The sequence below is a fragment of the Capra hircus genome, chromosome 2 (assembly GCF_001704415.2).
Source record: "Capra hircus breed San Clemente chromosome 2, ASM170441v1, whole genome shotgun sequence".
In the NCBI taxonomy this organism is placed as follows: Eukaryota; Metazoa; Chordata; class Mammalia; order Artiodactyla; family Bovidae; genus Capra; species Capra hircus.
Window position 1 is genome coordinate 119,426,991 of NC_030809.1, and position 13,147 is coordinate 119,440,137.

Below are 13,147 nucleotides of genomic sequence, written 5' to 3' on the forward strand. Positions count from 1 at the left end.
TTAAAATATTTTAACATTTCTAAAGCTAAACATTGGGGCGTTTATGTTGTAAAATCAACCACTTAGGAGAAAGGTTAGAAGAACAAGAGGAAACTGTCCTCATTATTAGAACATTTGTTAAGTGTGTAATCGTAAGGGACGGAGAAGGCAATGGCACCCCACTCCAGTACTCTTGCCTGGAAAACCCCATGGATGGAGGAGCCTGGTGGGCTGTAGTCCACGGGGTCTCTGGGAGTTGGACATGACTCAGCCACTTCACTTTCACTTTTCACTTTCATGCATTGGAAAAGCAAATGGCAACCCACTCCAGTGTTCTTGCCTGGAGAATCCCAGGGACGGGGGAGCCTGGTGGGCTGCCGTCTATGGGGTCGCACAGAGTCGGACACGACTGAAGCGACTTAGCAGCAGCAGCAGCAGCAGCAGCAGTGTGTGAAATGTATTTATTATACTAGCTGCTGAGCAAAAAGTTCAGATCATTGTTGAAGTATCTGTTTGCTTTTGTTGCAAAGCAAAATACTCTTGAACCAGTGTTTAAAAGAATAAACATTTATTAGTTCTTAAAGTTCTGAGGGGTTGCTGGGTGGTTCTTCTGGTCTGTGACAGCCAGGGCAGGGCTCACTGGAGGCTAGGGGTGTGGTCATGGCTTCTCATTACCCAGCAAACTAGCCTGGACTCATGTACTTGGTGGAAAAAGGATTTCCAGGATCATGAGACTCTAAGCCCCAATGATAAGACTTTTCACGCCTTTTAAGCTAATGCATTCTCACCTTCTACTTTCTCTTGCTCTACCAAATGAAATACTTACATTTGGACTCCAAAATAGGTTAACAGTAGCTGATCTTGCTTTAAAATTTCATAAAAACCTGAGAATCCCAAAGCATATCAAATCATTCTGCCTAGCAATAAGTCAAAATAATCTGTCCATTCACTCATCAAATGCCTATTGAGTAACAATAAGAGATAGTTTTGATATAGAGATCAAATTGCCAACATCCACTGGATCATTGAAAAAGCAAGAGAGTTCCAGAAAAACATCTACTTCTGCTCTATTGATTATGCCAAAGCCTTTGACTGTGTGGATCACAATAAACTGTGGAAAATTCTGAAAGAGATGGGAATACCAGATCACCTGACCTGCCTCTTGAAAAATCTGTATGCAGGTCAGGAAGCAACAGTTAGAACTGGACATGGAACAACAGAATGGTTCCATACAGGAAAAGGAGTACGTCAAGGCTGTATATTGTCACCCTGCTTATTTAACTTCTATGCAGAGTACATCATGAGAAATGCTGGGCTGGAAGAAGCACAAGCTGGAATCAGTATTGCCAGGAGAAATATCAATAACCTCAGATATGCAGATGACACCACCCTTATGGCAGAAAGGGAAGAGGAACTGAAAAGCCTCTTGATGAAAGTAAAAGAGGAGAGTTAAAAAGTTGGCTTAAAGCTCAACATTCAAAAAAAGAAAATCATGGCATCTGGTCCCATCACTTCATGGGAAATAGATGGGGAAACAGTGGAAACAGTGTCAGACTTTTTTATTTTTGGGGCTCCAAAATCACTGCAGATGGTGACTGCAGCCATGAAATTAAAAGACACTTACTTCTTGGAAGAAAAGTTATGACCAACCTAGATAGTATGTTGAAAAGCAAAGACATTATTTTGACAACAAAGGTCCATCTAGTCAAGGCTATGGTTTTTCCTGTGGTCATGTATGGATGTGAGAATTGAACTGTGAAGAAAGCTGAGCACCAACGAATTGATGCGTTTGAACTGTGGTATTGGAGAAGACCCTTGAGAGTCCCTTGAACTGCAAGGAGATCCAACCAGTCCATTCTGAAGGAGATCAGCCCTGGGATTTCTTTGGAAGGAATGATGCTAAAGCTGAAACTCCAGTACTTTGGCCACCTCATGCGAAGAGTTGACTCATTGGAAAAGACTCTGATGCTGGGAGGGATTGGGGGCAGGAGGAGAAGGGGACGACAGAGGATGAGATGGCTGGATGGCATCACTGACTCGATGGACGTGAGTCTGATGAAACTCCAGGTGACGGTGATGGACAGGGAGGCCTGGCATGCTGCGATTCACGGGGTTGCAAAGAGTCGGACACGACTGAGCGACTCAACTGAACTGAATATAGTTATAATACATAGAGAGACCTGGGGTTACAAAGGAATGTAGAAATGAACTCCTGACCTCCAGAAAGTGTCTACACTAGTAGAAGACTCTTATTCATTAGTTCTTGTTCTTCTCCAGTGCCTCCCACGTCTCCTAGAGACTCTCCAATACTTGTCTCCAGCCCAGGTGAGCAATACAGCACCATTCATTAACCTCAAGCACAAATTCCCCTCCTCTCTTTCCTCTCTTTGGATGACTATCCTTAAGAACTTCACTTTCTCATTTTTGGACAGAAAATAATATTAAGAACATAAGCAAAACTGTTCTCAAACTTGCAGAATGGAAATCTTTATTTTCTACATTTTTTCCTGTATTTCGAGGAAGTGTATCTGCATGTATTTATGTATAATGGGATTCTCAGGCTGCATTTATATTTTTTGAGAAGACTGCAAACCTTTGAGGTCTTACTATTCAGTATTTCATTTTGTAAAATGATCGGGAGAATACATTAGTTGTAAAGGTGATATGCTCAAGTATCTTTGTGGTTTAAAGGAGGCATTACAACTCCCAAAATAGCTGCAGTTAGTCCTTTTCACTAGTAATATGAAACCAATTTTCATTTGTGAATTGAGTTGTTACATCTGTGCAATACATTTCAAAGCCCAAGATGAGTGCTATAGCAAAAGTGAGGTTCTGTTATAAAAATAGAGCACTAGTAATAAAATTAATGTCATTTTAAATTAACCTCATTTAAAATCACTCATTTAAATATTTCCGTAAAGGTCCTTTGTTATATTTTTTTTCACAGGTTATCATTATTGAGTGTATATTTATTTCCATCTATACTCAGAAGGAGAGGATATGCAGCAGAAGTACGTAAGCAAAAGTATGGTGGGAAGAGCTGTCCTTATTAAGCCTGCCCATCAACAGCAGTCAACCTGAATTAATAGATGCTTTCAGTGCAGGTGGCGCTAGTGGTAAAGAACCCACCTGCAATGCAGGAGACGTAAGAGACTAAAAGGATCGACCCCTGGTTCAGGAAGATGCCCTGGAGGAGGGCGCAGCAAGCCACTCCAGTATTCTCCCCTGGAGAATCCCTTGGCCAGAGGAGCCTGGCAGGCTATGGTCCATGGGGTCGCAGTCAGACTCGACCAAAGCTATTTGGCACACTTTTAGCGCAAGTGGTACACATCTAAATCAAAGTAGCTAAAGTAGAAAAGGGAATTTTTTGGCTCATGTAACTGGGAGGTCTTGTGTCCGCCACAGTTAAATTTAAGGACTCAAACTTGTTAGGACTCCTCTTCCGTCTGTGCGCTGCTTGCTTTTGAGCTGTACTCATCCTCTATTGCAGGGTGGCTTCTTCCATAGGGCAGTGGACGCTCCAGCTTCAGGAGACACCTTCCTTGTTCTGTGTGCCCTTCCAAGCTGAAAAACCATTGGAGAATGCTCTGAGTGGCCCAGCTTAGGTCACATATTCACTTGTGAACCAATGGTGTTGCCCAGGGCTTCAGTTATTCTGTATGACTGGGCCAGGGAGTTCTCTTGTTGGCCGTTCACCAGAATTATCTGATCAGAGAGAAGGAATAACCCTTGTACAGCAGCATATGTTCAGTAGAGCCCTCAAAGGGGCTTCTCATGCGTCGGCCATGAAAACAGTGTTCGAGAGGGGCGCATCTCTGACTGAGCAAACAGGCTGCTATGTAAAGTATGGAACTCAGAAGGACTGACTCATAGCAAGTTTTCTCACTGCAGGATTTTTTCCAGGAAGGAAGCTAATGCACAGGAGATTCAACTTCAATTTGCTCAGTCTTTTAGGTCTTATAGTGCATGAAATGACTGATTAAATAACTAGTTAATTCACTTTAAACAACCATTTGACTGTCACTGAAATGCCTGATCAAAAATTGAGGTGTTTGGATTTTGGATAATCTTCCCAGTTTGCGCTAGTGGTAAAGAACCCGCCTGCCAAAGCAGGAGACATAAGAGTTGCAGGTTTGATCCCTGAGTCAGGCAGATCCCCTGGAGGAAGTCACAGCAATTGACTCCAGTATTGCCTAGAGAATCCCAAGGACTTGAGAGCTTGGCGGGCTATGGTCCAAAGGGTCACAAACAGTCAGACACAATTGAAGCAACTTAGCATGCACAATTCTCTAATATGGGATTAGAAATAATACAATATTAACAGCTGACTGCTTTCCATTTCTAAAATGTGTTGGTTAATAATAAATAGCTACAGTTCATGTTTGGGAACGCATGTAAGAATTAAAGATTTTAAAATAAAAAAAAAAGAATCTATATGAGATAACTATATTAACAGGCTAATCATGCTTCCATTTGCAGAAAATCTGCCTTTTAAAATGTCAACCAGATGTGTTCGCTAGAATGATATCAGAATATTTTGCCAAACAAAAACAGAATATTGCTGCCTACCACTTTATTAGTGGTGAGTTCCCCATTTAAAACAAATCTTGCCCTCATAAAAATAAGAGGGCAGTATAAGTACACACAGCTTTAAATAAGAGGAAGATGGTGAGGTTCCCAGAATAAGGACTATCACTGTGATCCATTGAAGACTGTGTGGATCACAATAAACTGTGGAAAATTCTGAAAGAGATGGGAATACCAGACCACCTGACCTGCCTCTTGAGATATCTGTATGCAGGTCAGGAAGCAACAGTTAGAACTGGACATGGAACAACAGACTGGTTCCAAATAGGAAAAGGAGTACGTCAAGGCTGTATATTGTTACCCTGCTTATTTAACTTCTATGCAGAGTACATAATGAGAGACGCTGGGCTGGAAGAAGCACAGGCTAGAATCAAGATTGCCGGGAGAAATATCAATAACCTCAGATATGCAGATGACACCACCCTTATGGCAGAAAGTGAAGAGGAACTAAAAAGCCTCTTGATGAAAGTGAAAGAGGAGAGTGAAAAAGTTGGCTTAAAGCTCAACATTCAAAAAACTTAAGATCATAGCATCTGGTCCCATCACTTCATGGCAAATAGAAGGGGAAACATGGAAACTGTGGCTGACTTTATTTTTCTGGGCTGCAAAATCACTGAAGATGGTGATTGCAGCCATGGAATTAAAAGACACTTGCTCCTAGGAAGAGAAGTTACGACCAACCTAGACAGCATTATTAAAAAGCATTACTTTGCCAACAAAGGTCCGTCTAGTCAAGGCTATGGTTTTTCCAGTGGTCATGTATGGATGTGAGAGTTGAACTGTGAAGAAAGCTGAGCACCGAATTGATGCTTTTGAACTGTGGTGTTGGAGAAGACTCTTGAGAGTCCCTTGGACTGCAAGGAGATCCAACCAGTCCATCCTAAAGGAGATCAGTCCTGGGTGTTCATTGGAAGGATTGATGTTGAAGCTGAAACTCCAATCTTTGGCCACCTGATGTGGAGAGCTGACTCATTTGAAAAGACCCTGATGCGGGGAAAGATTGAAGGCAGAAGGAGAAGGGGACAACAGAGGCTGAGATGGTTGGATGGCATCACCAACTCCATGAATACGGGTTTGGGTGGACTGTGGGAGATGGTGATGGACAGGGAGGCCTGGCGTGCTGCAGTTCATGGGGTCGCAAAGAGTTGGACACAGCTGAGCGACTGAACTGAACTGAGCTGAAGATTATTTCTTTAAGTGATATGTCTATGGCAGTGGTAGTCAGCTAGAGATGATCTTGCCTCCAAGGGCCTATTTGGCAATGTCTGAAAATATTTTTCACTGTCAGGACTGGGAGTTTGTGCTTCTGGAATCTAACAGATAAGGCCAGGATGCAGCTAAATGCTTTACAATGTATAGGACAGGCCCCCACAAGTAACTAACTAATTAACTAACCCAAAAAGCCAATAGTACTGAGGTTAAGAAACACTGGTCTATAGCAAGGTTCAGGCAAAAAGGCAATGCTTAAGACAAAATATCTGTCACTGACAAACATACAATCTACTTAGGTGAGATAAGACAAAAAATATAAATGATCTCATTCTATAATACATAAATGCTAATTATAAGCCCTTTACTATGTGTGCCTGAATTGTATCAGGCTGTACAGAAGGAAAAGCCATTGTTGGGTTCTTTATCAGAGCAACCTTCGTTTTAGTAGCGAAGTAGATGTATGCTGAATCTTGAAAAATTTGAATGGACTGACAGGGATAATTTAGGTGGAGGGTAGGAGGGAGGCAGAAGTCTAGAGAGGAGAAAGGGTAGTATTTTAAAATAACCAGCTTGGCTACAGCAGGGTTTTTGTGGCAGGGTAACCTTAAGGAAACAATTATTTCATCTGGTGTGTGTGATCACGTGGTAGATGGAGTCCTGGCTTTGTGGTGTCTCAGCTGAGTGTGTGAACTATAAAACTGTCATAGCCCTTACCTTACGGTTGTCAAAATTAGGCCTGGCCTGCCACATGGTAGTGCTCAAGTGATGGTCAGCTCCTAAAGCAAACGTTGAGGAAGACTGAACTGTACCGAAATATTAGAAGAGTCATTGGACTTTAGTGCCTTAGGGGAGGACAGGACAAAAATAATGCTTTAGATTAATCTGAATCTAGGTAGGTGGTATGTAAGTGGTCACCATACTATTCTTTTGACTTTTCTGATAGCTAACAGTTTTCTATGCACAAGTCTCTACTTTCAAACTTTATCTTTGGTTTCTGTTGCAAGAATTTAGGCTCAATTGAAAACAGGTCCCCTGTTTGTTTGCTCTTCACTATATCCTCAGGACCGAGGAGTCTGCGGGTTACCATCCATGGGGTGGTAGAGCTGGATATGACCTAGAGACCAAACAAAAACAAATATCCTCAGAATAGTACCTGGCACACAGTAGATGATCAGTAAACTATTTTCCAAGTCCAGCCACAAAGTTAAAAGGGCCAGGACTACAGTGGTGGCAGTTTGGGTGTGATATTGGCAAAGATTTCCAAAAGTGATACTGATAAAATTTGGGTGATTTGAGGATAGGAGAACCGCTTTGAAAATGTAAAGGTGATGGGAGATGGGTGAAATCATTTGCAGTTAAGTTAGAAAAGATGTAGATCTGAGGAAAACTGAACTGTATTTTGGATCCATGACATTGTGGGCAGTAGGCCAGTGATGTGCGGAACTGAAACTTAACAAAAATTTTATCTAGAGGAGATTGATGAGGCTAGCAAAGCAGATGAGGTTTCTCAAGGAAGATGAAGGGCCTATTCTCCCAACATTATTGACAGCAAAAACGGAAACAATGATCTTTTTTGTACAGTAAGTAGTGTCTTTTCAAAATCAAGTAACACATTGTTATTGAGGGACTGCAGTAGAATCACAAACCAGACACTCAAAAGCTTTGTTTGGACTTTCAAAAATCTGGGCTATTTTAAATTTACATGAGGTCACCATCAACAATTAACACTCAAGAGCTACATACACAATTCTTATTCTCTTCAAAACCAGGGAGACGTGTCAATCTTTGGTCTTCCTTTCCACTGGCACACTGGAGCTAAGTACCTGCTGTGCCTTTAAATGACTTGTTTCCCACATTTGATTGTGACCCTCCTGGCCCCTGTAGGTTCTTGATTTTGCAGTTCCTGGTCAACTGCTACTATGTCAGCTTTAGTGACAATAACAATACAAACAGTAACCGTGAGCACTTAGTTCCAGGTCCTATTCTAAGTATGCCACAGAGATCATTCACTATTTGAGGGAGTTACTATTATGAATCCATTTTACAGGGGAGAAAACTGGGACACAGAGGTTAAAGGATCTGTCTGAAAGTCAACAACCAGCAAGTGGCAGAGGTGAAATAAATGTCAGATTTAAATTTGCCAAAGAGTACTTAATTTAAATGGTAATAGATTACTCTTTATGAACCGGAATCTTTTTCTAAGGCAAGCCTGTGCTCCTCTGTACATACACAACAGACACGCACACCCTACATGACTTTGGGCAGCTATCCCCTTTCTTCGTCTACCTGTGTAAAGCTGGCCAAAGGTGAACCAAGTTTCATTTCACACCACAAAGCATGGTAAGGAGGGCAAGTCACAGTGGTAGAGAGATGTCCTCACGTTTATCTCTAGAAAACACAGAATGCACAGGTAGGACCATCTTCAAGAAATCATGTTCTAAATGGAGATACGCAATGCACTCAAAAGTTTTAAAGGACATTTAAACAGAAACATGAGGGTGGGTATAAATACAAGTTGTAGAGCAGATCCAGAGACAAAAGGCTGGAGTAGGGGACACAAGAGATGAGAATTAGGAGAGCCAGGAAAACCATTTGGAAGTATTTCAGTGAATCGACAGTGGTTTCTTAAAGGTCTCACAGGCACTCTGGGTTCTCTCCTAAAATATCAGCCGACATTAAAGTTTGCCTGATATAAGAAACATTCAGTGGAATAAACATGGAACAGAATGAAAGAATCTGAAAGATGAGAAAGGACATCCGATTATTACACTGGAAAAAGTGAGAAAAGGATTAGGAAAAAAAATCAGGATTCTAAAAGATCTTGGTGCATGAAAGCATACAATTATAAGGCAGACATGAATTAGGGAAAAAAATACATCAGTTGAATAAAAATAACAAAGTGACAATGGCATAAACAAAATATTAAAGTCAAGAACAAAAATTTCACTCATTAAAAAAAGTCACTTGTAATTACCCAGAGATAACCAAAACTTTCCCCCCTCTTTCTGACAACATGTTTGGGAAATGTGCAATCAGGGGTAATAGAAGCTGGTTGCTTAAAGTAAAAGAATATATACATCTGGGAAAGAAGTACTACAGCAGGAGAAAAGCGACAGAGAATTGCTCTTTGTCGCACTTTGACTCTAGAAAAATCCATTAATTTCCTGTGTTGCTATTCTAACACAACCCCTCCTCCTTTTTTTATGGATTCCCTAGAGGCTCAGATGGTAAAGAATTAGTCTGCAAAGTGGGAGACCTCCCTGGGTTGGGAAGATTCCCCTGGAGGGTATGCATCCCACTCCGGCATTCTTGACAGAGAATCCCCAGGGACAGAGGAGCCTGGCAGACTACAGTCTATGGGGTCTCAAAGAGTCAGACACAACTGAGCAACTAAGAACACACATTACAGTGATATAACAGAGCAATCACAAGTCAATCAATGAACCTTAATTTTCTAAGTCTCTGCTAGATGCTGGGGAAAAAGAAAACCAGTATTTGCTGAATGCCCACTTTGCACTATATATTACTATATAACTTTGACTGCTTATTTCATTTAATCATGACTACAGCTGTATAACGTGGGCACAATAAGCATTTTAAAGATGAATGTGAAGGTTTGAGAGATGAAATAACTTGCCCAAGTCCACACAGCTGTTAGGTGGCAGAGCTGGTACTCAAACACTTCTTTCAAACTAGAATGAAGCTGATCTGGGTTAAACTCTGGCCTTCCACTTCCTAGCTTTCTGGCTCAAACCTAATTAACCTCTCTGGACTTCACTCTTCTGTAATATGGGGAGACAAAACCAATTCTCACAGGGTTATTTTGTGAAAATCGGTTTATTCATTACTTCATCCATCAAATGATGGACTACAGAACAAGGAAGTGAAGAAATGAGGGAGTGGGATAACACGATACCAAAGTCAGTAACTCGAATGCTGTGATAAAGTGAAAAGATTGCTAGGAGAGCAGCATTAGAGTAGAGGAGCTGGATGGGCAGTGGTCAAAGTGTGAGGCTTGAAGGAGAGATTTCAGAGGTTATGTGGATTTTGAAGTCAACATGAAGGAGATGACCATGGGAGTGGGTGGCTAGGGATGTGAAAGGCAGGGATGGATGAGAAGCAAGGAAGCTGAGAAACTGAAAAACAATGAGCAATGCATGTGAAATACCTGTAACTCAGCTGGTCCTTACAAAATACGAATCCTAAGAAATAAAAAATTAGGAATAACAAACAAATTTCTCATCTGCATGTTAAAAAGGATGAAGGCGAGAAATCTGCCTCAGTGGCAGGCAGTGGATGGGAACAAATATCTGATGCTACAGAAATGCATCCAGAAGGCAGACAGTGTATTCTTCACCTAGGCTCTTATTCACTATGTCCTGATGGGACTCCCTTCCTCTTAAAAACCTCTGCTTGAAGGCAGTTAGGTGTTTCATTAATTGCTTTTGTAAGAGTAAATATTAATAAAATACTGAGGAGCAAAAAAAAGCTGAACTAAGTAGAACAGGAAATGTTAACAAAAATTTCCAGGCAATGTTTACTATAAATAAACATCTATACCTCAGCAGTTCCTTCTGCCTCAGTTAAATGCCACCTTGAGAGATCTTCTCCGACCTTCCTAGGTAGAATCATTACCCTCTGTCCCCCTCCATTATCACACTTTCTCCTTTCCTTTTTCCTTCATAGCATTTATTACCACCGGGTACACTTACATATCTTTGTTCATTGTCTTTCGCCGGTCTCTTTCCCAACCATACTATCTAAGAGTTGAGACTTTGTTTTCTTCATGGTTTTATCTCTAATTCCTAGAATAGACTTGGCAACACAGAAGTTCAATAAAAGTTACAGTAAAAAAAAAAATCTACTTTAAAAACTCTTTAACGTCTAAAGTACTCAATAAAAAGGTCTTCCATTTTTACATTTAGAAATTATGAAATAATGTTGAGAAAATAAAATTTCTAGTACATTTTTCTTGTTAACACCTCTAAAGATGAATGTTAATTAGATAATAATTAGATAATAAAGTTAAAAGAATTAACTCATTTATTTCCCTTAGGGCTTACAGCCTGTATGTTCCTTAAATTCTATTTGCTGAGCTTCACAGTTCTGTGAAACGTACTACATCTGCGATGGTCTAATCATAACTTACCACCTTCTAACCACCACAGTTCATTTTTCCAAACTGCCATATTCAATTAATACTCGGGGGATAGGGGGAGAAGAGGAAGAAAACCTAGTATGCCTTTATCGACATGGACTGTGTTATAGTTATGCTCAAGTTTTTTTAAATATGTAACCTTATCTATTTTGGCTGTGCGGGTCTCGGCTGCGGCACAGGCTCTTCTCCAGCCGTGGTGCGGGGGCCGCTGACTGCATGGCTCCGAGCACTGTGCCCTGGCACGCAGGCTTCAGCAGCTGCGGCGCGTGGGCTCAGTCGTTGCCGCTCTTTGGCTCCACATCACAGGCTCAGTAGCTGTGGGCTCTAGAACTCGGGCTTAACTGCTCCGTGGCACGTGAGATCTTCCTGGACCAGGGACCAAACCCCTATCTTCTGCATTGGCAGGCGGATTCTTTACCCCTGAGCCACCAGTGAAGCCCTATACTCAAGTTCTTACATAAATCAGAGTGTGCCCAAAAGCCAAACTTTAAAATGGTTTGATTTTTTAAAAATGGTTTAAGATTATTCTTGAATCTGGACACTGCCTAAAATGGATTTTATATGCTCTTAAGGTGAGCAAGTACAAATGGCTCATTTAGTAAATGCGGTTTAATGTCAGCAAATCTAAAATTTCAGAGGCAATATTTTATTTCAAAAGTAATAAATAATATGGTCACATAGTAACTGGTGAGAGTTACAAGGATAGCAACCCTTAAAATTCTTATAAAAAAACTAAAATTATTTCACAGTTGGTCTTGCATATATTTCTCATGATTGCATGTTTTTCAATAACCTATTAATCTACATTAAAACTTAAATACATAGTAACTTACCAACAGTGATAGAACTTCAAGGCTGAGAAAAAGCACTAATCACAAAGAATTTCAATTAAAAGTTAACCTAACAGTCCAGAAAGAAATGTTGTCAATGAGAGAAGTCCTAATTATTAAATAAGATAGCTGTGTATTTGTTTAAAGACTAACATACACCTAGCTTCACTGAAACACTTCTGAAAAAAAATTATACATACATATTTTGTTAAAAACATAAAATAAAACTTAAAATAATTCCTCTACTTAAAAAAAAGCAAGACTCCTAAGAAAAGTTTATAATATCTCATTAACAAAGCAAAAACCTTAAAAAGGTTCATCCATTTTGGTCTTCAGTTACAAATAAAAGTCACTAACAATTCATTATAATAATCCTATAAACAATCAGAAACATTATCAGAAAAAAAATTGTTGATAAAAAAATCATCAATTCAATGAACATTTTGATTGTTTTATTAACAAAATATAGGCAAGAATTATAACCCTCTCTGGTGAAACTTCTCAAATAATTTTTTGTAGAAGGCCTTGAGATGTATCAGTTATAAAACATATTAAAAAGAAAACATTTTTAATGTACAAATACAAACCAGTACTTTATACAACAATTCTCTACAAAGTTTGTCAATCGATGTAAAAAATAATTTGTTTCAACTGAATATAAGGCATGTTCAGTTTCTATGATTTTGCAGAATTATTTTTTTTGCTTTGTTGGAGACTTTTCTCTTCGCCGGTCCTGATTTTTCTTTGATTCTCCGGATTGTTCAGAGTATCGGCTAGATTTTTCCCATTGCCTCTCAGCACCGTTCTGATACCTATCTTCATCACTTCTCGAACCTGAATGTTTTTTATTTTTTTCTCTTGACTTGGATCTGTCCTTCCTTCTAAAATTCTCACTGTCCCTATTTCGATGTCTGTGCTCATTTTCAGAGAAAGAATTTCTCCTCTCCCGTTTCTTTCTGGGATCTCCATGAGTATGTTCCAAACCCATGCGTGCTTCTTGGTCTCTGTCACGCACGGGTCTGCTGTGGCTGTTTCTCTCAGGAAGAATCCCTCTGTCTGAAGTGTATTTTGTTCCAGAGCCTCTTGAATCTCTCTCTCTGGGTTTCTCTGACCTCCTTTCTCTCTCAGTCCTTGTCTCCTGGTGCCGATGCTCTGGCCTCCTTTCTTCTTGTTTTCTATCATTCATTTCTTGTTTCCTGATCAGTTTATCTACTTCTTTACTTCTGTGGTTCCCATGCCCCTTCTTTCTTACATTTTTAGCTGCATGTGTAAAATGGAATATAGTTAGTCAGCTTATATTTTAATCTTAATTTCACAACTGAAAAAAAATCTTATTTATTTATACATTATAGGTTTGTTTACTAATTCAGACAAACTGGAT

General features: G+C 40.0%; 1 protein-coding gene across 2 annotated transcripts in view; it reads right to left on the minus strand.

Annotated features, from left to right (window-relative positions):
• CWC22 (CWC22 spliceosome associated protein homolog) overlaps nt 11,562-13,147 on the minus strand; it is a 65,506-nt gene continuing 63,920 nt past the window's right edge. Inside the window, exon 20 of one of the 2 annotated variants that reach the window (XM_005675898.2) lies at nt 11,562-13,026. In XM_005675898.2, coding sequence (XP_005675955.2) covers nt 12,458-13,026 — 569 coding nt within the window. In that variant the 3' untranslated portion in view covers nt 11,562-12,457. The remainder of the gene's footprint in view (nt 13,027-13,147) is intronic. The other variant, XM_005675899.3, reaches the window with a different exon arrangement.